Source organism: Cervus canadensis, chromosome 8 (genome assembly GCF_019320065.1).
Source record: "Cervus canadensis isolate Bull #8, Minnesota chromosome 8, ASM1932006v1, whole genome shotgun sequence".
In the NCBI taxonomy this organism is placed as follows: Eukaryota; Metazoa; Chordata; class Mammalia; order Artiodactyla; family Cervidae; genus Cervus; species Cervus canadensis.
In genome coordinates, this window is record NC_057393.1 from 60,167,475 (window position 1) to 60,193,231 (window position 25,757).

The 25,757-nt window shown below is 52.2% G+C and overlaps 1 protein-coding gene across 2 annotated transcripts in view; it reads left to right on the top strand.

The window, feature by feature from the left end:
* The window catches only part of DLG5 (discs large MAGUK scaffold protein 5), a 120,556-nt gene that overhangs the window by 79,465 nt on the left and 15,334 nt on the right, over positions 1–25,757 (top strand). For both annotated transcript variants that reach the window (XM_043476425.1, XM_043476426.1), the window contains 17 exons: positions 506–765; positions 1,995–2,307; positions 6,314–6,498; positions 8,490–8,615; positions 10,934–11,066; positions 11,498–11,625; positions 12,623–12,798; positions 13,130–13,233; positions 15,098–15,190; positions 16,566–17,585; positions 18,664–18,787; positions 19,125–19,266; positions 20,532–20,644; positions 21,274–21,363; positions 21,553–21,703; positions 24,800–24,962; positions 25,072–25,205. In XM_043476425.1, the coding sequence (XP_043332360.1) occupies positions 506–765; positions 1,995–2,307; positions 6,314–6,498; positions 8,490–8,615; positions 10,934–11,066; positions 11,498–11,625; positions 12,623–12,798; positions 13,130–13,233; positions 15,098–15,190; positions 16,566–17,585; positions 18,664–18,787; positions 19,125–19,266; positions 20,532–20,644; positions 21,274–21,363; positions 21,553–21,703; positions 24,800–24,962; positions 25,072–25,205 (3,455 nt within the window). The remainder of the gene's footprint in view (positions 1–505; positions 766–1,994; positions 2,308–6,313; positions 6,499–8,489; positions 8,616–10,933; positions 11,067–11,497; positions 11,626–12,622; positions 12,799–13,129; positions 13,234–15,097; positions 15,191–16,565; positions 17,586–18,663; positions 18,788–19,124; positions 19,267–20,531; positions 20,645–21,273; positions 21,364–21,552; positions 21,704–24,799; positions 24,963–25,071; positions 25,206–25,757) is intronic.

The following is a 25,757-nucleotide window of genomic DNA, read 5'->3' on the forward strand; positions in this document are numbered from 1 at the left end:
AGGGAAGCCCATGGGATTCTCCCTGCCCAGGGAGTTTTTACTGGGAGTGGTCATATATGTAGCCCCTTGCTTAGCATGCTCTGAAATTCAAGACTCCCAGAAGAAAGCTGGTGTTGAGCCCAAGACACACTGTCCATCTATTCCAGGCATGGAAAACCCTTTCTATCACTTGGGAAAAGTTTTATATCAGTGCAGTGGACTACTTAGACCATTCCTGCTGCCAGACACCAGCCAAGGGTCGGCTTGCAAGCAGGTCTCCCTAAGGCTAGACGTCTCAGACCTGCTGTGGTAACTCTTTCCTTATGCTAATTAAGGAATGTTTGTGAATGAATGAATCAGCTCAATGTGACTGCAGAGCCTGTGGAATCAGACCGTGAGACTCCTGAAGGCCAGAGGGTGTAACCTCCCCTCCCTTGTCAACAATCCTTCCCCCAGACAGATGGAGGTCAATTTGTCCTTCTTCCTGCCCTCCGACCTTTGGTAAGCCTGATTCTCTGGTCCCCAGGTGTTGAAGCACAACGGGTCATCAGAAATTCTCAACAAGCTGTACGACACGGCCATGGACAAGCTGGAGGTGGTGAAGAAGGACTATGATGCCCTGCGGAAGCGGTACAGTGAGAAAGTCGCCATCCACAACTCAGACCTGAGCCGCCTGGAGCAAATGGAGGAGGAGAACCAGCGCCTGCTGAAGCAGACGGAGATGCTGACCCAGCAGAGGGACACGGCCATCCAGCTGCAGCACCAGTGTGCCCTTTCCTTGAGGAGGTAGGAACCTGGGTCGCCACGGGAGGCAGCGAGTCAGCCTGGCTTTTGCTCTCGGAGAACGGCCAGAGTGCCAAATGCTACCTTCCCTGCCGGGGACTGCTTTCTCCTCTATGGGCCCTTGGTTATCTGCAGGGCTCCCTGCCACTTTCTGGGGTAAAAAGAGCACATTGAGCTCTTTCAATCAAAAGTTATGTTAGCTCCAGAAATCATTTTCCTGACTCAGCATGTCGTGGGCGTTGTGATCTTTTCTCCTGTCTGAATGACTCAGGTGTTCTGACCATCCTGATTCAGAGGTTGCCCCACACGCCTCTGCCCTCCCTGTCACTCACCCACCTAACAGATAGGGAAGTTAATTGTCCTAGGCAGTGTTCTTAATAAAAAGTTCTACTTTATATTAAGGTAGATAATCTGTAGGGCTGCGACCCCAGCCCTCAAACAGTGTTTCTTGAGTACATTGCTGCGGGATACCTGTCCTCTGAGGTGCCTATTAGCTTTATATGAAAGGTGGTCTCTGGCTGTAAGAGAGTTTGGGAATTGCCAGGTGGCACACAGACAGGTGTCTGCCCTGCAGGACTTCTCAGAGCCTTTACTCTGGTACTGTGCCCTAGATTCTCCCAAGACAGGGCAGAGTGCAGTGTCTCCTAAACATCGGTCAGCAGAGGGCACACTTTCTTTAGTGGAGCTCCATGCAGGGTTGGTGCCCCAAGGAACCCACATTCAGAAACACTGCTCTGGAGCTGCAGGCTTTAATTTGCAGGACTGCCTTCACGGCAGGATCTTCCTTGCCTGGAAGGACTGAGCTGTGCCCTGATGCCAACCTGGTGACCTTGAACCAGTCACCTGTATCTCAAGGCCTTATCATCTGTATCTGTGAAATGGGCTGGCCAGACTCAATGATCATTCAGGCCACTTTTATCTTTAACAGGCTGTGATTCTAGTTTTTTTGTTTTGTTTTGTTTTCTTTTTATTTTTTAAAATAATGTAGCTTGACCATAGAAGAAAGAAAGAATTCTGTTTTTTCTGGTAGAGCAGAGGGCGTGAGGTCCTCCATGCAACTTCCAGTATTTGTAAAAGGTTCAGAAAAAGCCTGGGTCCAGGGGCACTGGTCCTTCATGACTTTTCTCTCTTGGGGGTATGGAGAGTGACCGCTCTTGAATCTTCACGCTTCACTGTCCAGCACCGCAAAGCTGGCCTCCATCCCCCACATCCTGACTGCCCCTCTCCCCCAGGTTCGAGACCATTCACCACGAGCTGAACAAGGCCACGGCCCAGAACAAGGACCTGCAGTGGGAGATGGAGCTGCTGCAGTCAGAGCTGACGGAGCTGAGGACCACACAGGCAAAAACCGCCAAGGAGTCGGAGAAGTACAAGGAGGAGCGGGACGCGGTGTACAGCGAGTACAAGCTCATCATGAGCGAGCGTGACCAGGTCATCTCCGAGCTGGACAAGCTGCAGACCGAGGTAGAGCTGGCCGAGTCCAAGCTCAAGAGCAGCACGTCTGAGAAGAAGGCGGCCAGCGAGGAGATGGAGGCGCTGCGACAGGTTGGAAGGTGGTGAGGGAGGGAGGGCTGTGGCGCATAGGTGCTTGGAGTAGCAGGGAGCTGATGGCTTCTCACCTTTGGCCTGCTGCTGGCTGGGCTGTCGGATGTTGCCTGGGTAACTGCTGAGCTCACACTTGGTGCCCGGCTCTGGTCAGGCCGCAGGGGACACAGGTGAGACCCAGCTGTGGTCCCGGGTATCTGGAGCTGACAGTGTAGGAAGAAGGTTGGATGACATGCAGATGCTCACCCATGCCCTTGGTGATGTGGTGGTTGATTAGTCTCCAGTTGGAAGTCAGCTCAAGGACTTGCTCATTAAGAAGATATCCCAAGGCCAGGTTCCCAAGGCCAGGGTCCCAGAGCCATAGATACATTTGGCCTTGTGAGTCTGGAAGAGCACACTCAGTGTTCCTTTCCCCCTGACATCTGAGGAATCTGCTCTGTGGAGGGGTGGTTGGGCTCATGATGGGAAGTTGGTCTACCAGGCTGAGCCCAAGGGCCCTCTCAAGCTTTGCTTCCTGGGGGACGTATCTGCAGGGAATGGGGCTCAGGAGCATCCAAATTGAGCCGCTGAGCTTGACTGCTGAGTGACCAGTGGGGAATCTCTTATCTTTCCTGCCTGGCCACCCAGACCTCATTGCTGACACTGCTTACTCCTATGACCAGGTGTGTTCAGCTGAGGCAGAACACAGGTCCGTGGACACAGTGCCACGGACATAGGCCCATGGACTCCCCCTACTTGAGATTACCTTGGCATCCTGTTGCTTCATGTGTGACTGTGTTTGGAGTTGCTGAACTTGATCAGAGCAGATTTTCTTTCCATTGGAGTAGTTCTCCATTCCTACCTCTCCATTCTACTTTGCTCTGCAGGTCCATTAGAATAAAGGCTTGAAAACTGGCCTGTGAGAAGTGAAAAGAAGGTGTTAAAGGTCGGGCAATTTGGGAAGGGACAGTGTGTGCATGGATTGTTGCAGCCAGAGCCCGCTGGACTAAGCCTGAGGCAGGGCTGATACCCGAGGGATGGCCAGGGCCTCGAGAGCCTCTCTCTGGACAGTGATGCTGCCTCATGCCCTGGCAGTGCTGGGAGCAGTGCTTGGAGGGTGGACCTCCTCAACCACGTGACCTCTTACCTCTCCTGGCGCTCTGGGCCTCTCAGTTGCCTCGTCTACAAACTGGAAATAATGACAGTATCTGCTTTGCAGGGTGGTTGCGACCATCAGCTGAATTAACATTGAAAACACACTTAGAATAGTATCTGTGTGAAGTAGGAAAAATTTAAGTCTTTATTATTAGGGTTATTTTTATGCCCATGTGAACTTTACCACCCTGTTTGGATTAGGGTGCATCCTATGAATTTGTTTTTATAGGCAAAAATGGGCCAAATAACGACAGAGTTTCATGCAGAGGGAGTGAAACTTCTCCAGACTATCAAGGTGAAAGCCATCATGAAAAGGAATATTTTTTCTTTTATGAAATTTTTAAAAGACCATAATGAAGAGATTCTTTTTTTTTTTAATTGCTGTAAAAGTCACATAATATAAAACATACTATTTTAACCGTATTGACTGCACAGCTCAGTGGCTCTAAGTTCATTCACATTGTCGTGCAGCTCTTACCATCATCCATCTCCCGAATTTTCACCTTTCTAAACTGAAACTTGGTCCCAATTAGATGCTAACTCCCCATCCCTCTGCCACCCCCACCCGCGGCCCCTGACATCTACTAATGTACTGTCTGACTCTCTGAATTGGACTATTATTCTAGGTAATTGAAGAGATTCTTGATAAGCAAATGTAATGTGTTAGGGCTTGGCGATTGCCCTGGAGAAAACAACACCCCATTTTCACATTCTGGTATGAGACCTTAATTGTTGGGGAAAATGTTGATACCAAATAAGGAAAACAGAATGATGAAGAATAAAACATCAAAAATGCCCGAGTCAGTCACTGAACTGCAACGCTGAGGACAGTGTGTTAAAGCCATTGAAGGTGGGCCTGTGATAGGCCGGCAGCCATGTGGCTGAGATGATAGAGGTTAATCGTGCTCTTGGCAGGAATGCAGAAGCACGGGGGTGGAGGAAGACCCCCAGCTGCCCCGTGATGCTCGGTCTGGTGGCCCGTGTCGCCCACTCCTCCCAGGGCTCACGCGTGCCTCCAGCCTGAAGCCCTGTACCTTCACAGTGGGCACTGGCCGCGCGTGAGGTCTGCCTGTCAGCTGAGACAGGAATCTTTTCTGGGCACCCATCCCAGTCAGTAGGTGAGGACAGCCCAGCCCCCGCCCCTGCAGCTTCCACAGCTGAAACCCTCAGCTCTCTCTGGAATCTGCCTGACTTCTGGGACAAGACCATTCCCCATCTGGCCAGAAGGGGCTAAGTCTGTAGCCTGGGCCGTCCTGGCTCTGAGGTGTGGGCATGAAGGGTCTTATCTCCCCATGGCCTGTGAGGTCCCTAAGGATTGCTCCCACCCCTCTCCAGCAGCCACTTCTTGGGGGGTCACCTGAGATGGACCTTGAGCCAGGCCAGGGCCCAGGTCTCGGAAGTTTTCGTTCTGCTCGACAGGGCTGGTGGTGCTTTTTCCTTCTGACACCTGTGCCTTCCTATGCTCCCCTCCCTCCTCTCTGTACCTCCTGTTCATTTACCCTCTTTTCTCTTTCATTGCCTCCCACCCGCCCTATTGTCTTCTCCAGAGTGGGTGTGCAAAGGAATGGCAGGTGGGGGGGCCTGTCAGGGTTTTGGCCTCACTCTGGACACCTGGTCAGCTCTGCCACCTCCCTCCCTTGCTTTCCACCTCTCAGAGTGGGCACATCCAGGGACTTCCTTCACCAGGGCCGGTGTCCAACCTCCGGCCATGGGCTGCCAGGTTCGCCGAAGGCTCGCCGGCTTCAGGAGGACATGGAAACTGGTTGCTGCCCCAGGGAAGCCGTGGGGCGCTGCTGCCTTTCACAGAGGTCCTTCCAGATACCGGGTCACTTCCTAAGACAGGCCCCTCTGACAGAGCCACTGTCCCCTTGAAAGGCAAGCTTGGTCACTTGGACTGGCACTGCTTTCCACTGCTTTCCTTGAACGCAGTTGCATCTCTGATGTCCAGTCCTGCTTGGGGGGTTGAATTTGGTAGAAAATTGGGGAACATGGTATGAGGGGGGAAGTACTGCATAAAGTGAGGAAGAAGCAGCGGGGAGCAGAGGGATAGCAGGGGAGGCACTGGGGGAGGCGGAAGATGACCAGAGGAGCATTCTCGTCTTGTATGTATTTTACTTCTTCAGAAAGCGTTTGAGCTGGAGGAGGAGTTACTCTAGCAGTAGACACTCACTTCGTCGTTTATCATATTCTTCGTGTTTTCTGAGGATTGTACAAGCACAGAGGGAGCTTTCTGTATGAGTGCTTCAAAGAGTTTGATTTGAAATTTTAACGGAGCATGTTGTGCTTTGGAAAGAGGTCCAGAAACAGATCCTTTAGATTTCAGCTTTTAAAAGGAACTGAGACACCCAGGACTTCCCCAGCAAACATAGCGGTTGGTGAATTCTCAGATTTAGCAATAACTCCATATGCCGGAGTATAGCAGCTGTGTTGTAGACACAGCGGGTGGGGAAGCGTCATGACCAGCGCTGCACCCTTGACTGCAGTGGGGCCTCTTGTCCCATTTTGTCCCATGCACTCTCTAGAGAGATGCAGAGGGCTTTCTGCAAGACATACATCCCGTAAGTGGCAGGTGGGGTTTAGGAGGAGCCTTCTGGGGGTCATTTCACCTGGGCCCCTGAGACCAGAGGAGGGGCCGGGCTTCCAGTCCTGGCTCTGTGAGGGGCTGAGAGAGTTTGGGTGAACACTAATATAGCATCACTATTGGTGTGAGCATGGCTGTGGAGCGTGTCGTCACGGTTTGGGGGGTGTTGGAATGGGCTCTGGCTGGGATCCCAGCACTTCCCTCCATCCAGCTCCTGCACCAGTCGGAGGGCACTTCCGGACCAGGAGGCCCAGTAACCTCCCGCTCTGCTCACTTGTCATCCCCCTGCAGATCAAAGACACAGTGACGATGGACGCCGGGAGAGCCAACAAAGAGGCCGAAATCCTTCGAAAGCAGTGCAAGGCTCTGTGCCAGGAGCTGAAGGAAGCCCTCCAAGAGGCAGACGTGGCCAAGTGCCGGCGGGACTGGGCATTCCAGGAGCGGGACAAGATCGTGGCTGAGCGGGACAGCATTCGGTATGGGTGCTGGGGCCCCCACGGGCTCAGGTCTCCCCGTGACGCAGTGGGTCTGTGGGAGAGTCAGAGTCTGCCACTTACTTCCAGGTCTGGTGGGAGTGACCTGGGTCGTCCTTCTCACTGTAGGTGATGTCCCAGTCTTGCCTCATAGTGAAAATTTTGAATTTTCCATTACATCTCAACTTCCTATTTCCCTTTACCCTAGATGTCCAAATGCATGCTGTGTCCAGAGCATAGACCCTCATGAAGTGGCACAAGGCCAGGCTTTTATCTTAGGGGGCTTCTGGTGCAACTGACATTTCAGAAATGCATTCTCTTTTTAAAAAACTTTTTATTTTGTGTTGGGGTATAGTTGCTTAACAAACAATGTTGTGATAGCTTTAGGTGAATAGCGAAGGGACTCAGTCATATATAACACATGTATCCACTCTCCCCCAAGCTCTCCTCCCATCCAGGCTGGCACATCACATTGAGCAGAGTTCCCTGTGCTATACAGTAGGTCCTTGATGGTTATCCATTTTAAATATGGCATTGTGTACATGTCCATCCCAAACTCCCTAACTTTCCCTTCCGCTCATCCTTCCCCCCACAGCAACCATAAGTTCATTCTGTAAGTCTGTAAGTTTCTTTCTCTTTCTGTTTGGTAAGTAAGTTCATTTGTTTCATAGAACTGCATTCTTACAGCCAGTATTCATTGGTTGCTGACTGGGTACCAGGTCCCTTGAGCTTTAAGGACACCCTGGGAGAGAAATAGTCTTTGAGGCTCCTGGGCATGTGTGATGCCCGTGAGGGGGCCAAGTAATGGGGGCTGCCGGCAATGTCATGGGACAGGGCAATGGGGAGAGGGAGATGCATGAACAGCAAACCCGTGGGGGCGTGCAGGGAACTGGGGGGCAAGTAGGGAGGTCTCCCCAGGAAGCATGGCATTCAAGCTAGAACTTCAGCTTGAGTGGCATTTTTTCTAAATGGAGAAGAGGGATGGGTGCTGCAGCCTGAGGGACCACCATAACAAAGGTGGTTGGTGAACCCAGGGCAGGTCTGGGACTGGGTGTGGCATGCGTGGGGTGCACACTCACAGAGTCGTAGGAGAAGCGGCTGACAGGGCTCCTGAGCGCAGGTGGAGAGGACCTCTGAAGGGAAGCCCTTGAGTGTAGACTTGGACCTTGGCCTGGAGTAAGGCCAGGAGAGACCCTAGTGGCGTGGTGTTGCTGGGGATGACTGAGAACCTGGTCACTGAGAGTTTTTCTAACTTGTGGCCGTTTGGAGAGACAGATATACTCTGGGCTGATCGGGAGGTGAAGGTTCAGGGTTGGAGGGGACTTGGGGCCATTGCGAGGTAGGGACCAGCCCACTCAGGGTCCATCTGGGGGCAGGATGCAATTCTAGGGCTGGCACAGAGCACAGACTCCCCTGCTGCTGGGTCAGCTGTCCCCACCTCCTGTCTGACTGACCAAGCTGGTCCTGGGATCCCAGAGGCCACATGTTTTTTAGTAGAGACTTTTTAAGCCTACACTTTCTACCTGCACAGGGCTCGGGGCTGCAGAGACGCGTAAGACACGATTTCTGTCCAAATGGGGGACTCCGTCCAGTTGTGGGGTGGAGGGCAACTCTAGAACAACCTGCATGAACGTGTGTTCGGTGCTAGAGCACCGGGGCTTGCCAGATGAGCTGGGAACGGGAGCATGGCGTTTGACCCCCAGGTACACTGAGGGTGAAACTGTGGGACGAACACTGGACTGCAGAATGAGATGCTCGTTGCCTGGTAACCGTGGGGTTGTCCCCTCTGCCAGGTCCAAGGTGTCCTCTCTGTCCCTGTGTGGGATTGGCCTGGGAGGTCTTGTCTCCAGACTCTCAAGCACTCCTCCCATGCATCTGGGGCCGAGGCAGGCATCCAGGGTGTTCAGGAGCATGGGCTGCAAGCTTCACTGCAGGCCATGAGTCCTCTGTCCGCTGGCCCTCACAGTGACCTTGCCCTTTGCCCCCTCTGCCAGGACGCTCTGTGACAACCTAAGACGGGAGCGGGACCGGGCAGTGAGTGAGCTGGCTGAGGCCCTGCGCAGCCTGGACGACACTCGCAAACAGAAGAATGATGTCAGCCGGGAGCTGAAGGAGCTCAAGTATGCTGGGGTGGGCGCTACTGGGATGAGCTGGCACCCGGGGAGCACAGGTCCCCCTCCCACCAGGGCACAGCGGCCCCATGGGCAGGCCTGGCCGCCGGTCCCCTTACTCAGCCAGTCTGTAAAATGTGTCCCTGTGTTGCCTCTACGTTGAGAGTTAATTAGAAATCCTCAGACCAGCACAGAGAGTGGCAGCGGCCCTTTGGTGAGCAGGCGGGCAGGCACCGTGTGCTCAGGTACATCGGCAGGAAGGCCCCTGCCCCGGGCAGTCCGCCGGGGGACAGGCAAGCATGTGTTGTCCATTCATTCCCTCTCTCCCTCCCTCGTTCATTCGCCAACTCAGCAAGGATTTGCAAGGCACCTGTTCTTTGTGGACCAGGCCTTGGGGGAGGCACAAGCCATCGGTCCCTGTGGGGCTCGCAGCACACGGAGACGAATCCAAGGCAGGAGCATCTGGGAGACCAGTATGCGATGGGACAGAAAGATGACCGATTGTGAAGCAGCGTTTGAAGGCGGTTGTTAACCACCACTCCGCAGTCTACTCTGCCTGTGCTTTTTGGGGCGTCAGACACTTGATTACAGTGCTGCTCCAGGGATGTCACTTCAGACTTGGTGGCCCCTCCCAGTGTGTAGGAAATACAAAGATCCAAGCTGAAAATGAGAAACTGGCAGATCCCAACAGCCATCATTGCAGTTCAGAACAGGAACCAGGCCCTGTAGTTGAGAAGCAGTGGCTCTCTGTCAGTTCCTGAGACCTCCCAACCTGATAGGGTGGTGAGAAGCTAGTGAGTGTGCAAGCCTCGCACATTTCAGTGAAGCCTTCCAGAAGTGGGCGACTGCTTCCCCTTCCTCCCTGTTCAACAGCACCTCTTAACATGAGACAAACAGCTTCATTTGCTCAATGAAAACTCAGGAGCCCTGGAGTGTAAGCACTCTAAGAAAATCCCAGAGGTTAAAAGGCAAGAAGGCAGGCTCTCCAGGGACCCAGTTTGGATCTAGCAAGTGGTAGAATCAAATTAGGGCAAAGCCTGGAGCCCTGGGGTGCTTGAGCATGGGAAGAGGTTTTTTGTACAGTGATTGAACCAGAGTTACCTGGAACTTTTGAGAAATGTCAGGTTCCATTTGTTCGTCCGTTCAGCACATTTGTATTTGCGCCGCCTCTGTGCTAAGTTCTCTTAACTGGTGGGATGCAAGCGAGGAACTTCCTGCTGCTGCCCAGGAAGCCCCCCGTCTGCAGAAGCCACAGACTTGCATGGTGGGTGAGAGCTGAGCCTCATGCAGTGAATGTGCAGCACAGAGCTGCTGCTCTGTCAGGGAGGAAGGCTTGGAGAAGGCCATTCACAGGCTGTGGCCTTCTAGAGCCGGCCACACATTCCTGATCACGGCTCAGGCCCAAGTGTGTACCTGGGAACATGTCCACTTGATCAGGAAATGAATTATGAGTGTGTCAGGGCAGTACTGACAAATTTGGAAGGTTATCTGGGCCCAGGTTTTAGGAAGAAGGATGTTACTGGGAAATATTGCAAGGTTTCTGAGTCTTTTTTCATCCTCTTACCTGGGTCTTTCTGAGAGCTAAAGCTTTTGATTTTGATCAAATCCAATGTATTAATTGTTTTGAAACTTTTAGTGGATTATGTTATGCCTGAAAATCCTTAATCTATTTTTAGATCTCAAAGATTTTCTCCTATACTTTCCTTCTAGAAGTTTTACAGTTTTACATTTAAATCTATGATATATCGTGAGTTAATTTTTACATAAGGTATGGGGTTTAGGTTGAGAGTCTGTTGCCATGATGTTCAGTATTATTAGTTGAAGACGGTGCTTTCTTTATGGAACTGCTTCTGTACCTTTTGTACTTTGTGGAGCTGATTCTGGGTCTTCTATTCGGTTCCATCGATCCATGTCTCTGTCTCCCTGGCAATTCCACACAGTCTTGATTTCTGTAGCTGTATAAGTCTTGAAATCAAGTAGAATGATCCCTCCCATTTTTTTCTTCATTTAAAAAATCGGTTTAGTCATTCTAATTCCTTGCCTTTCCATATACATTTTAGAACAGTCTTTGCTACAGAAAGTCTTACTGGCATTTCTATCAGAATTGCACTAAACCCCTACCTAGATAAATTTGGAGCAAATTTCTGAGACTTAAAAACTATGAAAACCCACTGATTCAGGAAGCCTTGACCTGACCCTCGGATTTATTAGGAAGCTGGTGTGTAGCGTAAGGGAGCTGGGCATGGTCTACCTTGTTTCCCAGTGGACTCGGCTGGGATGCTTTGCCTCCCAGAGGGCCGTTGCCATGACTCTCTCTTCGTCCTCAGGGAGCAGATGGAATCCCAGTTGGAAAAGGAGGCCCGGTTCCGGCAGCTGATGGCCCACAGCTCCCACGACTCGGCCATCGACACAGACTCCATGGAGTGGGAAACAGAAGTTGTGGAGTTTGAAAGGGAGACGGTAAACTGCCTGCAGGTCTTTTCTCCCCAGCTGTCCTCAACATGCAGGCTTGGGATGGAAGTGAGAGGGTGGCCGGCCCTCTTGCAGTGCCCTCCAGTTTCATGGCTGCTAGTTGGGAGGTCAGTTTTTCCTCCCAGGGTGCAGATGCCTCCTTTGCCGGCACTTGTCCAAGCCAGGTAGCGGCCACAGCTTGGTCTCCTGTGTCCCCCGGTAGATGCTGGCAGTGCATGGAGTGCAGAGCCCGAGGGGGGCTGTGTGTCTGCAGTGGCAGAGAGGGGTGGATCACAGCTGCTCAGAGGTTCCATCCTGGGGACCAAGTGCCCCATCAGAGTGAAGGGACAACCCCTGCGTTGGAGTGAGTGGCAAGAGGTGTAAGAGCCAAGTGTTTCTCATCACTGCTTAAAGTGAACTGTTGCCCCTCTTCTTGACAGGAGGATATTGACTTGAAAGCACTTGGGTTCGATATGGCAGAAGGTGTGAATGAGCCTTGTTTGCCGGGGGACTGTGGCATATTTGTCACTAAAGTGGACAAAGGAAGCATCGCTGATGGCCGCTTACGGTAAGTGTAAGGACCCCAGCTCTGGAGGGGAGGGGGACATTTCCCTTTGACCTAATGCAGAGGACCTGGAGATACCAGGTGACATTTATAAGGTATTTCTTTTTTAAGAAAATTAATTTATTTTTGGCTGTGCTGGATCTTCATTGCTGCACAGACTTTCTCTAGTTGCAGCGAGCAGGGGATACTCTCTAATTGTGGTGCAGAGGCATCTCATTGCAGTGGCTTCTCTAGTTGCAGAGTGCAGGCTCTAGGGCACATGGACTCAGGAGTTGTAGTTCCTGGCCTCTAGAACACAGGCTCAGTAGTTGTGGCTCACAGGCTTAGTAATTGCACGACATGTGGGATCTTCATGGATCAGGAATCGAACATTTTGTCTCCTACATTGACAGGTGGATTCTTTCCCACTGAGCCACCAGGGAAGCCGCCAGGTGGCATTTAAATGAATGCACCCCAGGATCTGGGGGACTCTTAGAAGCGGTTTGAACTTGCAGGTTCAACTGTTAACACTGTTCTTAAAGGACATACTGACTCCAAATCACCTCTGAATCTGATCTTTCTCCTTTTGCTTCTGTGTATTAAGGGCGCTCAGGTGGTGTATGTGTGTCTAGATGTACATTGCTTTCTCATCCCATGACATAGTAATAATAATAATAATTAGCACCTACATAGTGCTTGTTAACCACTAAGTTCAAGCACTTTATACAGTTCATTTACCTTTATAATCCATGAGGTAGGTGCTTATTGCCCCCATTTTACAGATGGGAACCCTGAGGCCCAGAGGGGCTACGTCACACTGCCACTAAGTTGTAGAGCTTGGATTTGAACCCAGGCTGCATCTACGAGCTTAACTACTCTTCCCTCCTGGAAGAGGAAATCTTTCTGAACGTGTTTGTGGGGTGTCTGCTTTCTGGTGTTCTGCTCCCAAATAGGAGCAACAGGCATTGGCCCCTGGTCCCAAGGCTTCCACAGGCAGTGACCTGGCTTTGCCCCTCCTCAGGGTCAATGACTGGCTGCTGAGAATCAACGACGTGGACCTCATCAACAAGGACAAGAAGCAGGCCATCAAGGCACTTCTCAATGGGGAGGGGGCCATCAACATGGTCGTGCGTCGGAGGAAGTCCCTGGGTGGGAAGGTGGTCACACCACTGCACATCAACCTGAGCGGGCATAAAGGTAGGGGCCGTGGAGATGGATAGGGTACCCCTTTCTTGTGTAGAGAGGATGCGTGTGTTTTCAAGCGTACCTTATTCCCAGAACGAGGTATTGCAGGGTGTGTGTGCTTCCCGCCAGGGGACCGTCTGGGTCTTGCGTCTTGCTGTGACTGATTCACTAGACCAGACATGATCAGGCCCCTGGATGGTCTGACCTGGGTGGGGTGCTGAGATGGATAGTTCATAGTCTGCCAACATCCCTTTTATAAGTTGATCTCACAAAGATGAGGGGAGGCAGCCAGAGGGCCGTTTGACCCTGGCGGGGGTTAACTGGGGGCCTCTGTGGTTTGCAGACAGTGGCATCAGCCTCGAGAACGGAGTGTATGCTGCTGCCGTGGTGCCCGGAAGCCCAGCTGCCAAGGAGGGGTCCCTTGCCGTGGGAGACAGGATCGTGGCCGTAAGTCTTGGGAACTCTCCCCAGTTCTAGACTCCCTGTCTCCCAGTTCCCACCCTGATGCCAACCACTTCTAATAATTCATTGTGTTTTTCTCTCCAACACACTCAAAACTTGTATCTCCCACTTTTTTTTTTTAAGCAACAAATGTTTGTTATCTTACAGTTTTAGCTCCCACTTTTTTAAAAAACTCAGCTAACCTTGCTTTTTATTTTTAACAGCATGCTTTGAGGTTCTTTCAGATTTACATCTTTAAATCTGGTCGTTTCAATAAACTGCATGTTCCGTAGTGGCTGTTGAGCCAGTCCCCTGATGCACAGTGAGGACATTTTTGCTTCTATGATAGTGCTGCATGGCCTCTGCTGTGTCTTGCCATGGGGTATGGTTCTGGGTGGGGGAATTGCTGGATCAGAGGCTGTAGGCGTTTATCCTGTGATGTGACCTTTCTCCATGTGCTCTAAGGAAGCTGTGGCCTTTTCAGTCTCATCTGCAGTGTTTGGGGTAGCTTGTTATGTCACATCTTTGCCAGTGTTTTTCAGACTTGGGGGCAAGCTAGAGTTTAAAAGCAATATGACCGTTGTGAAAAATTTTAAGATGTGGGAAAGTTATAAAGAAAATCAAAACCAACCAAATTAATCTACCATTCCAAGATAAAAACCAAAAATTAATCTACCACTCCAAGATAATCACTCTGAATATATATTTTTAGGTTTTGATTTTCAAATGATTGCTGAGCTAATTCAGTTATGATATTAAGTAATATTTAAAAAGTTGCAAAGATAGTACAGAAGGGTCCTGTATACCCATCATCTAGTTATGTCTGTTGGCAACATCTTACGTAACTATGGTATCAAAACCAGACAGTAGATGTGGGTACGGTGTCTGTGTATAGTTCTCTGTTGTTTTATCACATTTTAGATTAAGAAAAAAAAAAAAAATCAAGATACAGAACTGTCCGATGCTGCAAAGATCTCCCTCATGTTAACATTTATATATTTTTTATAATTCTATTTATTTTTAATTGATTGATGATTGCTTTACAATATTGGTTTGATTTCTGTCATACTTCAAAATGAATTACCCTTTATATTAACCTCCACCATCCTCAGCATGTTCCACCCCCCCAACCCCCATCATAACTCTGGCAACTAATTTGTTCTGCAGCTCCATAATTCCGTCATTGGGAGGATATTGTGTAAGTAGAATTTATAGCATGTGCCCATTTGAGATGGCCTTTGTCACTCGGCTTTATGCTGTGAGCTCTGTCACGTGGTTGGCTGTGCCGATGGGATGGTCCATGATGCCGAGTAGCGAGCACTCCATCGAGAGCACTACCCCAGTCTCACCGGTCATCTACTGCGCATACACTTTTAAAAAGGGTTGGAACAAGTCTGAAACAGATGTGGCCAGAGACTCAGGCCTGTGGGGTTGTGGGAGTCTTTGTGATGATACTTGGTGTCACATGGTTCCTGTGTGGTCTCCCACACCATGATCTCATTTTCAGTCTCCTCCCACTCCTGGGGGTCAAACATGTTTTTCTTCCTTTTTGCTTGTGAAGGAGTTCTGAGCCGTGGTCCAGCATCACGCAGCAGGAAGCAGCAGGGGTGGGATGCTTCCTGGGACCCCTGGTATTCTGGTCCTAGCCAGACAAGTCTCGTCCCCAGAGCGCTCTTAAGGCTGTGTATTTCATTTGCTTCAGAAGCCCCATAACTGGACTTTGAGGGCCTTACTGGTGAGGGGCTTTCTCTCCTTTGCCAGCTCCAGACATGGGCACCTTACATAACCAGGCCCACTGTCCAGCATGGGTCAGCAGCTGGGCAGAACCCCTGGCCTGGTGCGGGCCTGATGGACTCTCTGTTGGCCCTAGATCAATGGCATTGCGCTGGACAACAAGTCTCTGAATGAGTGTGAGTCTCTGCTGCGGAGCTGCCAGGACTCGCTGACCCTGTCCCTCCTGAAGGTAAGGGCCCCACCCTGCACTGGTTCTGCTCTAGCTGTCTGTGGGGCGGGCAGAGCCTCAGCTTCACGCACCCAAGCTGCTTCTCCACATCTCGGGGGTCCTTGGGGAAAAGTCTTGATTTCTAAGTCTAGGGTGTGCATGAACCCTGACTGGATCCTGGTTTAAAAACTGAAAACAGACAAACAAACCCAGCTATGAAGGATGTTTGGATCTGGACTGGATAATTAGGTGATCTTAGGAAATTTTTACTTTTCCTGAGTATGATAATGGTGCTGAGATTATATAGGAGAATGGCTTTATTTGAGGGAAAGGCATGTTGAAGCTGTTAGGGTGAAATGTCATAATATTTGTAAGTTACTTGCAAATGTTCTGCAGCGTAAATAGATATAGACAGTTTGGCCAAATACTATTGAATCTAAATGGATTTAAGGACATTTATTGTACTTTCCTGTCAGCTTTTCTAAGAAGGTTGGAAATAGGCTCATCTACTTCATTAAGAGATATTTTAAAGTGTTATTTAAAAGTTAATAGGCTTCTAGGGGAGCAGTTTTAGGTTGATAGAAAAGTTATGTTAGCACAGAGAGTTCTCCTATCATCTGCTTTGTTTCTTGTGTCCATTCTGTGTCAATGGGGGCACATTTGTTGCCCCTGATGAGCAAGAATTCATACATTAGTATTAACTGCAGTGTTCAGTTGACATGAGGATTCACTTTTGGAGTACATCCTGTGGGTTGGGACAAGTGTATAAGGACCTGTATCCACCAGCACACTACCGTAGAGAATACTTTTACTGCCCTAAAGACCCTCTGGGCTTCACCTATTCATCCCCTCCTCCCCCGTAACCCTTGGCAGCCTCTGATATTTTTTTCTATCTTTGTCGTTTTGCCTTTTCCAACATGCCATATAGCTGGACTCGTCCAGAATGTAGCATTTTCAGATTGGCTTCTTTCACTTTGTAATATGCATTTAAGGTTCCTGCGTGTCTTCTTGTGGCCTGATAGGTTGTTTCTTTTTATCGCTGAATAATATGCCATTGTCTTGGTATACTATAAGAAATATCTTTAATAATGAAGTTTTTACATTTATGTTTAATCATTTAAAAACTTAGGCAGGGCACAGTGCAAATGATTTCAGAAAACGCTGAAAGCCAGGGAACTTTGTGTCTCTCCCGTGGGTTCATAGAGGCCAGGCTGTAAACAAGCCTCGCCCGTGGGCGAGGTGTGTACACCTGCACGTCTGTCTGTCTGTCCGACTTTGGGGTGTGTGTGGCCCATCCCCTCCCATGGCTCTACCTCCAGGGATGTTTTTCGGTGTCAGCTCCAGGTCCTGTCGGCTCACCTGCTCTCTTCCTCACTCCTTTGCAACCCCTCCTTAGGTGTTCCCTCAGAGCGCCTCGTGGAGCGGCCAGAATATCTTTGAAAACATCAAGGACTCTGATAAGATGCTGAGCTTCCGAGCCCATGGCCCAGAGGTCCAGGCTCAGAATAAACGGAATTTGATGCAGCACAACAACTCCACGCAGACGGACATCTTCTATGCAGACAGGCTGGAAGACAGGAAGGAGTCAGGCCCCGCCGGAGGCAGCAGCTCCTTCTTGCACAAGCCGTTCCCCGGGGGACCCTTCTCCGTCTCCCCCCAGGCTTGTCCCAGTGCCTCTGAGCGCAGCCTGAGCTCCTTCCGCTCGGATGCCTCGGGGGAGCGTGGCTATGGGCCGGCAGACGTGCGCAGCCGGCGGCCACTGCTGCCCTTCGAGACTGAGGTGGGCCCCTGTGGGGCGGCAGAGGCCCCCCTGGACAAGGCAGAGCCTGACAGCGCCCACAGTGGCGGGACCTGGCCCAAGGCTGTGCTCAGCTCCACGGCGGGGCCCGAGAAGCTCTCTGTTTACAGGAAGCCAAAGCAAAGAAAGTCTATCTTTGACCCAAACACTTTCAAACGCCCCCAGACACCCCCCAAAATAGACTACTTGCTCCCAGGCTCTGGACCTGCCCATTCCCCCCTGCCCTCCAAGAGGGTGGGACCTCTGACGCCCCCAAAACCTCCCAGGAGGGGTGACTCCATTAAGTTTCAGCACAAGCTGGAAACCAGTTCTGAGTCAGAGGCCACTCTGGTGGGCAGCTCCCCATCCACCAGCCCCCCGAGCGCCCTGCCCCCTGACATGGACCCTGGGGATCCCATGCACGCCTCGCCCCCTCGCAAGGCCAGGGTCCGCATCGCTTCAAGTTACTGCCCCGAAGGGGACAGGGACTCCTCCTACCTGCCAGCCAAGAAGTCCTGTGACGAGGACCTCACCTCCCAGAAGGTAGATGAGCTGGGGCAGAAGCGCCGCCGGCCCAAGTCCGCGCCCAGCTTTCGGCCTAAGCTCGCTCCGGTCGTGATCCCTGCTCAATTCCTGGAGGTAGTGCTTGACCTGGGGTGGATTAGGGCCAGCTGGAGGAGGGTGGGGCAGTGGGCTGTGAGCATACCATGAAGGGGCCTGTGCTCACCTGTACAACGTTCCCCAGCTCAGGCTTAGCCCTGGCTCCTCTGTCTTAGCTCTCAGCACCTGCCTGGGGGTGGGGGTAGCAGGTGGATGCCAAGAGGAAGCAGACTCCCTTAGGAGACTGGAATGTCCCATGAGGTGTGCATGATGGTGGTAACATGACGCCAGGAGAGAAGCACCATCTTGGGTGTGGGCTGTGATTTGCTTATCTAGCAGGAAGCTTTTGAACTTTTACAATGGAACCAAGTGGTAGGGACCTACCTTGAAGAGCTTAGGGAAACAATATAGCACATGTGAATCTGTTAGCTGGCAGCAGGACAGGTGAGTTTTTGCAGGTGCTATGATCATTTCTTGGAGAAGGCAATGGCACCCCCCCTCCAGTACTCTTGCCTGGAAAATCCCATGGGTGGAGGAGACCGGTGGGCTGCAGTCCATGGGGTCGCGAAGAGGCAGACACGACTGAGCGACTTCCCTTTCACTTTTCACTTTCAAGCATTGGAGAAGGAAATGGCAACCCACTCCAGTGTTCTTGCCTGGAGAATCCCAGGGGTAGGGGAGCCTGGTGGGCTTCTGTCTAGGGGTTGCACAGAGTCAGACACGACTGAAGTGACTTAGCAGCAGCAGCAGCAGCAGCAATGGTCATTTCTAGGAGGGAGAGATGGCCATGAGCAGGAGAACACATCTATGCTCCTCTCGGCAGACACAGAGCTTCACGTGGCTGGGCAAGTCACATGGAATTGTTATAGACAGGTGCCTGAGGCATACGTGTGTTCTACCTTCTACACACAAAATCTATGTCTTTGAAAGAACAGATTCTTTCTCTGTGGTTTTCTTCCACAATATTTTTGAAGGAAGTTCTTCTTTTCCAGATGTGTAAGATAACATGAATGAATAGTGAGCTGGGAGAAGCTAGGTCATAGAGGACAGAAATTGCTTGCCAGTGCCCGTGTGTTTCCCTGTTTCCAGCCACTGCCTCTTGCCTTTGGTCCTGCAGGAGCAGAAGTGCGCCCCGGCCAGTGGAGAGCTCTCCCCAGATCTCCAGGAGTGGTCCCCTTACTCTCCTGGACATTCCAGCCGGCACAGCAACCCCCCGTTCTACCCCAGCAGGGCATCTGTGGGTGAGCTGGCAGGGCAGGGCTGGGGAGGAGGGTCAACGTGGGCTCACAGGGCCGCCCAGCCTCAGGCAGAGTGGAGACGGTCATTTCAGGGAGCTGCTGCATGTCCTCAACAGAGCGGTCCAAAAGATTTTGCAGTTGCTGACCTACCTGGAGTGTTTTGTCTTTTATCAGTGACATCTTTTAGCTTTTCAGAGTGTTTTCTCCCCATGGCAGTCTGGGAAATAGGTAGCATTGAAGAGAGTTCTCCTGCTTTATGATGGAGAAGGGCCAGATGCTTGCATAGGTCCGGGGCTAGCTGGGTGTTTCGGGGCAGATGTCTCATCCTACCCGTTTCCAGGCACGGTTCCCCGGAGCATGGCCCCGAGCACTGTGAGCTCCGTCCTGAGGAACCCCATCTACACTGTGCGCAGCCACAGGGTCGGCCCTTGCAGCTCTCCACCCATCCCCAGAGAGGTTGGCCCCCACGGTTTGCATCCCAGGTATGTGAGGCCGCCCATGCCTCCCTGTACCCGAGCCGTCCAAGCCTACCTGGGCATAAAGCCACTGTACATAGAGGGGCTTTGTATGGGGGAGGGATTTGGTAGCGTAGCACTGGGACCCCAGGGAAAGTAAACTTTAAGGTCGCTCTCTTCATTTACCAATATGGAGCTTGAAAAGGTATTTATAGGAAGATGGTAGTGATGGCAGCTGATAACTTAGTGCCAGGCAGTATGCTCGGATGTTCATAAGCGTCATCTCACTTGATTGCTATAGCAACCTTACTCTTAACACTCTTTGGTTGATAGATGAGAATAGAGCCTTAAAAACTGAATAGATTGATGCAAGGTCATTCATTCCTTCAGTTACTTGACAGATTTTAATTGATCATCTACTCCAAGCCATGGACTGCTGCAGTTTTAGAGGGTTATAATGTAGAATTAAGCAGATAAACTTCCTCTCCTGTGGCATTGGTGTTCAAGTGGGGGGTGGGCGGGTGTTAAAAAGAGAACAGAACCACTCAGATCAGATGGCGCTGAGTGACTTTGAAGACCCTAAAATGTTCAGATTAGGCTGTGAGAAGTTCGATTGGGCTGTGGGGAGGACCCCATGCAGGGGCATGCTGCCGTAACCAGAGGGGCGAGAAGAGGCCAGTCACACGGGACTTGGGGAGGAGGTTCTGGGAAGGAGGGCCGTGCGTGCTGTAGCCCAGGTGTCTGAGAGAGAGGTGACGGGCTTGAGCGAGCCTGAGAGAGAGATGGTGAGTCAGGAGGAAGGCACAAACCCTATAGGGTCTGTGGCCATGATGCAGAGTTTGGGTTTTATCGAGTACAGTGAAGACCACTGGAAGGCTCCAAGCACTAATAAGATGTAGTCTCATAGCTAGAGGAGGTCATTGATGGGCCTGACCACAGGCCAGCCCTGACGTGGGCTATGTCGTCTCCCTGCCCTCAGCTCTCCAGTCTCCTGGGCGGGCTTCCCTGAGGGAGGTGCAGGACTCTGTCCTTGGTGCGGTCCAGCTTCGCCCTGCCCACCCAGGATTCAGATCTTCTGCAGTCCCTGTAGAAAGCCTTCTGTCCCACTGAGCCTGGTCCTGGCCCGGGGCTTGCAGGGCCCTCTGCGTGTGGCTGTGGGTGGTCGCTGTCCTCAGCTGCCCAGGAGCAGCTTCTGGGTTGCTCTGAGCTGGCAGAGGGCCTTGGGAAAGCCAGTCACTTGGTCCCATCCTGGTCTTCCTCCTGAGCTCCTCACCTGTCTGCTTCTCACACAGTGTCCAGCACCAGGGCCGCCTCAGCCTGGACCTGAGCCCCAGAGCCTGCAACGACTGCTCTGACGTGAGAGGCTCCCATGGGTCCAACTCCCTGCCCTCCAGCGCCCGCCTCGGTAACTGTGCTACTGGAGCTTTCTCGCTGGAGTGGGCACCAGCCTTCCTTCCTCTGCATCCACACCCTCATGCCCAGACCTCCTGGCTGCCCCTTTCCTGACCCGGGGGCCGAGGGTGACTCCATGCTGCACGCAGAGCCCTTTCCTTCGGCTTTCCTGCAGCTTCCCACAGAGGCCGTGTAGTTGTTCTGATACCTCTAGCCCAGGAGCCTTGCTCACTACCCTGAGGTCATTCTGGGGGATGTTGTGTTGCCGTTCACTCACAGAGAATGCCACCCGGAGTCGAGTCTGGCAGTTACCCCATAAGATGCTGGTGGGGCTGCTTCCAGCCTTGTGGAGACAAGGCCACAGTGACCTCTGTCATGTGGGTTACCGTCGGCTCGGGGCTGGAGCCAGACTGTGATACCGTTCTGCGGCAGCCTCCCCCTGCACCGATTATTCACTTGCTGGGGACTGAGCATCTGCTTTCCCTGACTATCCCACCTTATAGGCGCCCCCAGGGAAAAATGGCCAGGCCCGCTTACTTCTATGTAACCCTGTGTCTTTCTTGACTCCCAGGGAGTTGGGGAGGGAGTGAGGGGCACTGTTCAGTTGCAGGCCTAAACTTCTGTCTTCTTGTGGAGCCACAGGGTCTTCGAGCAATTTGCAGTTCAAGGCAGAACGCATTAAAATCCCATCGACGCCGAGATACCCGCGGTCTGTCGTGGGCTCTGACAGAGGTGAGGACTTTCTCAGTGCTTCCCTGCCCCGCTGGCCCCTCGGTCCTCAGGGTTGGGGGGCGTCTGGGCACCGCTCACAGCTCCCCCACCACCTCCGCCATCCGTAAATGCTGGCAGGGCAGGCCTCAGGCCCCTGCGCTCACGGCCGTGTGTCTGGGCCGTCTGGCCCGCACCCGCCCGTCCCGGCAGGCTCGCTGTCGCACTCGGAGTGCAGCACGCCCCCGCAGTCTCCCCTCAGCGTCGAAGGCCTGTCCTCTTGTAGCCAGTCCCAGACCTCAGCCGCCACGTTGCCCAGGATTGCTGTCAACCCTGCGGCCCTCGGGGAGCGCAGGAAGGACAGGTGAGCAGGCGCGGGGGACGGGTGCCCCTGCAGTGGGCCAGCGCTGGTCCTGGGAGGTGCCGGGGGTTGGGGAGAGCCGACAGAGTAGACCTCCAGCGAGGCCGCTGCAGTTTGGGTCGCCTCGCCTTCGCTGGTGTCTTGCTGCAGGACGTCATGAGGAAATCCTGTGCGCTCCTGATGCAGGAGGAGGGGCGCACCTGGCTGGCCGGGGAGGCAGGGTGAGCTCTTCTACTGAGTGCCCACAGGCGGAGGTGGGGGCCTCCAGCAAGTGATGCTGGGGTCGACTTGATACTGACTGTGCTGGAGTGATGCCATTCACGACCTCCCAGGCCCTTGTTTAGGCACTGTCCACATAGTAAGTTGTGAAATCCTCGTGTAACCCTGTGATCAGCAGTGTCATCCTTGACCCCATTTAAGGGTGAGGAAACTGAAGTCGGGAGGTTGAAGTGGTCTGTCTGTGCTCACTTGGTTAGCGATCAGCCTACCCTAATGAGAATCAGACTCGTTCTTATCCTTTGCTTTTTGACCCCAGAACACAGCTGCACTTCCTGACCTCTGCCCCCCCAAGCTTTTTGTTGTGAGATAAAACACACATAGGAAGAAAAAGTATATGAGGCATACATGTACAACTTAGTCATTTTTTGGTTCATTTTGAAAAGCAGCTGTCAGGGTTCTCTCTAGATGCTAGTGGGAGATAGGATTAAGCTCAAATTTACCTTTACTTAATTACTTACAAGGACTGCGGCTCCTCTGTGGCTCAGATAGTAAAGAATCTGCCTTCAGTGCAGGAGACGCAGGTTCGATCCCTGGGTCGAGAAGATCCCCTGGAGAAGGCAACGGCAGCACACTCCAGTATTCTTGCCTGGGAATTACCATGGACAGAGGAGCCTTGTGGGCTACAGTCCATAGGGTCATAAAGAGTCGGACACAACTGAACGACACTACAAGGACTAGAGCTACTCTCCTCCACTTCAGTCCAAAAAGCCGAGGGCCCTTGTTGCTATGAGCCATAGAAAAGATACTGCTGGCTGGGCCCGTCATTAAGAAAACCTCATCTGACTTGACAGTTGAACTTGTGAGACAGCACACCTAGCAAGTGTGAACTGGAGAACAGCGTGTACCTGTAACTGCCAGCAGGCCCCCAGGGGAGTCAGGTGCAGTGTGTATGGATGTGTTCATGACAACCTCACCTGCGTCGTGCAGACGGGAGCACACACTGGCCCTGAAGGGGTATGGGGTGGGTGTGTGGTTTTACTGAACCCCAGCTCAGGTCTTCCCCCCGATAAGGTGGGTTCCTTAGAATCAGAAGGGGCCTTGTCACATGCAGTCGGACATCCCCTTAGCTGCTTCTATAGGGCACAGAGAACCGATGTGTGTGAGCGTGTATGTGTCAGTGATGCCTGCCTTCATGGTGCTTAAATGACATCAGGTTTAACATGTGTGTGACCTGGCTGATGGATGGATTACTCATTAAAAATAGTCCCTCTTTTCCTCAGTCTAAAATACCTATCACTATTGAAAACTGGGTAAACTGGAAAAGTAGAAAGAAGTAACAGCAATTTAAATCTCTGATGATCAGCGGTCCCCAACTTCTTCAGCACCAGGGATATATTTCATGGAAGACAATTTTTCCATGGACCAGGGTTGGGGGGAGATGGTTTTAGGAGGATTTAGAAAGAAAAAAGGTTGCATAATTCAGGGGCCCCCAACATCTGGGCCTCAGACCCTTACCTTCTGTCAGATCAGTGGTGGCATTAGATAAGAAGTAACGTGCACAATAAATGTAATGCATTTGAATCATTCCAAAATCATCTTCTCCAACCCTGGTTTGTGGATAAATTGTCTTCCATGAAATTGATCCCTGGTGCCGAAAAGGTTGGGGACCACTGATCATCAACCAGAGATTCAGTTGCTGTTATTTAACCTTTTGGGGGGGGTGTGTGTGCGTGTGCATGCACGCACACACAAGTATTACATTTACAGTTTAAATGCATTTTATCTTATTGTACACATGTAAACATTTCCTCCTTAATGTTATGTTTCAAGCTACTTGTAATATTAAGTATATTTTACGAATCTCTTTTACAAAGAAGCCTTATTGTTTTGACAAAACTCTGCATATTATAAAAGTTTCAACCATTCAGGAGATTAAAAAGGATTACCTCAAAAAGGGCTCCCCGCTGCCCACCCACCCTTCCACACGTGGATTCACAATGTGCTCTGGAGGAGGGGGTCCTGAGGGGGTGGCACTCTGCTTGGAGCTCAGGCTGCGTGCAGGGTGGTCCTGGTGGCTCAGTGTCATGAAGCTGTCTGTCTGTCTGTTACGTTCCAGGCGTCTGTGGTTGTCTTCCTCCTCCAATCACCCCTCTCTTCTTTCTAACCCTTTGCACCTTCCAGATGCCTCCACCACCACAGATCCCTCCTGAGATTGCCTGTGGCTGCCAGGCCCAGGTCCTCCTCGCTGAGGAGTCTGAGGTTGGCCCGACAGGAGGGCCCCACCCCAGCCCCCATGCCCCTCATTCCCACAGGGTGGTGGGCGGCGGCCTGGGGCCAGCGAATGCATGGTGTCACCTTGCTCCCAGCCTCCCCGATCCCTTTTAAATGCCTCGGGTTTGCAGCAGCTTAATCTCATGATCAATTTGCATCACCCTGTGTACTGGTAAATATAAAAACTGATATTTCATGTTGTCCCTTTGGGGGTAAACGTCATCCCAGAAAGCACTTCTTTTCCTCCAAGGGTGTCTGAGACCCCACTGGAGGTTTGTGAGTTGCACATCGTGAGGCCATTCCTCTCCTGTCATGGAAACCTACGTGCCTTTTCCCTGCGTATGTCAGTGTTTACGTTCACTTGGACCACTCTGTGACTTCGGGACTGGATGCCTCTGTGTCCATCTTGGGGGTCGTGTTTGTATTGCATGAGGCTGTGCATCACCGTTGTGTGAAGGTGGACTTCATCGTGTGCCCATCCAGCTGTGTCGTCATAGGAGCGTCCACGTTCCCTGGCCCTCTCTGTGTAGCGAATGCATGCCTGACCTCAGACCCCCCCAGACCTTCCCTTTGAGTCTGAGTCCCTGAAACCATTGGCTGTCTTCCAAGGCCCTACGTGGAGGAGCCACGCCATGTGAAGCTGCAGAAGGGCTCGGAGCCGCTGGGCATCTCCATCGTGAGTGGGGAGAAGGGCGGCGTCTACGTCTCCAAGGTGACCGGGGGGAGCATCGCTCACCAGGCTGGCCTTGAGTATGGGGACCAGTTACTTGAGGTGAGCGGGAGGCCGCCCTTCTCTCCCTCCCCTCGTCCCTTTGTGAGTCCCCAGGACCTCCTCCGTGCCCTCCTCTCTCCTTGGTGAGCCCGTTCTTGGTGTTTCCTAGTTCAATGGCATCAACCTGCGGAGCGCCACAGAGCAGCAGGCGCGGCTCATCATTGGGCAGCAGTGCGACACCATCACGATCCTGGCCCAGTACAACCCGCACATGCACCAGCTCAGCAGCCACTCCCGGTCCAGGTGAGGTCCTGGGCCTCCGAGGGGGCATCTGGGCTGCGGGAGGAGAAGTGGAGGCTGCAGGTGCGTGGCTTGCTTCGAGGAAACCACAGCTGCAGGCTCTGGGGATTCTGCTGCCATGAGAGGAGAGTTGAGCAGCCTTGGGCTTTGGAGAAGAGACATATCAGGGGAGGGTTTCTCCTCCTGAAATAGGGTGTGGAAGTAGGTGGCCAGGCACCCTGTGAAGCAGGACGCCTCGGCACATGTGTGTGGTAGCCAGGCACTGAGGCCTGACGTGGATTCTCACATAGAGCGGTCCGACCCCTGCCCACGGGCAGACGCCGGACACCCGCCTGTGTGCTGCAGGTTGCAGGACAGGTAAGGAGAGTGAGAAGTGCCCCCGAGGTGCAGCGCCGGTGAAGGGAGGGGCTGAGAGGCTCAGACACAGGAAAGGGGAGCAGTGCCTTCATGTGTCCTCAGGCTCACCGTTTGCAGAGGATCCTCAAGTTGAGGACAGAAAGATCGTGCAGGTGGACAACTGAGTCCATGCTCCCAAGGCGCTTGCTCGTCTCAGGG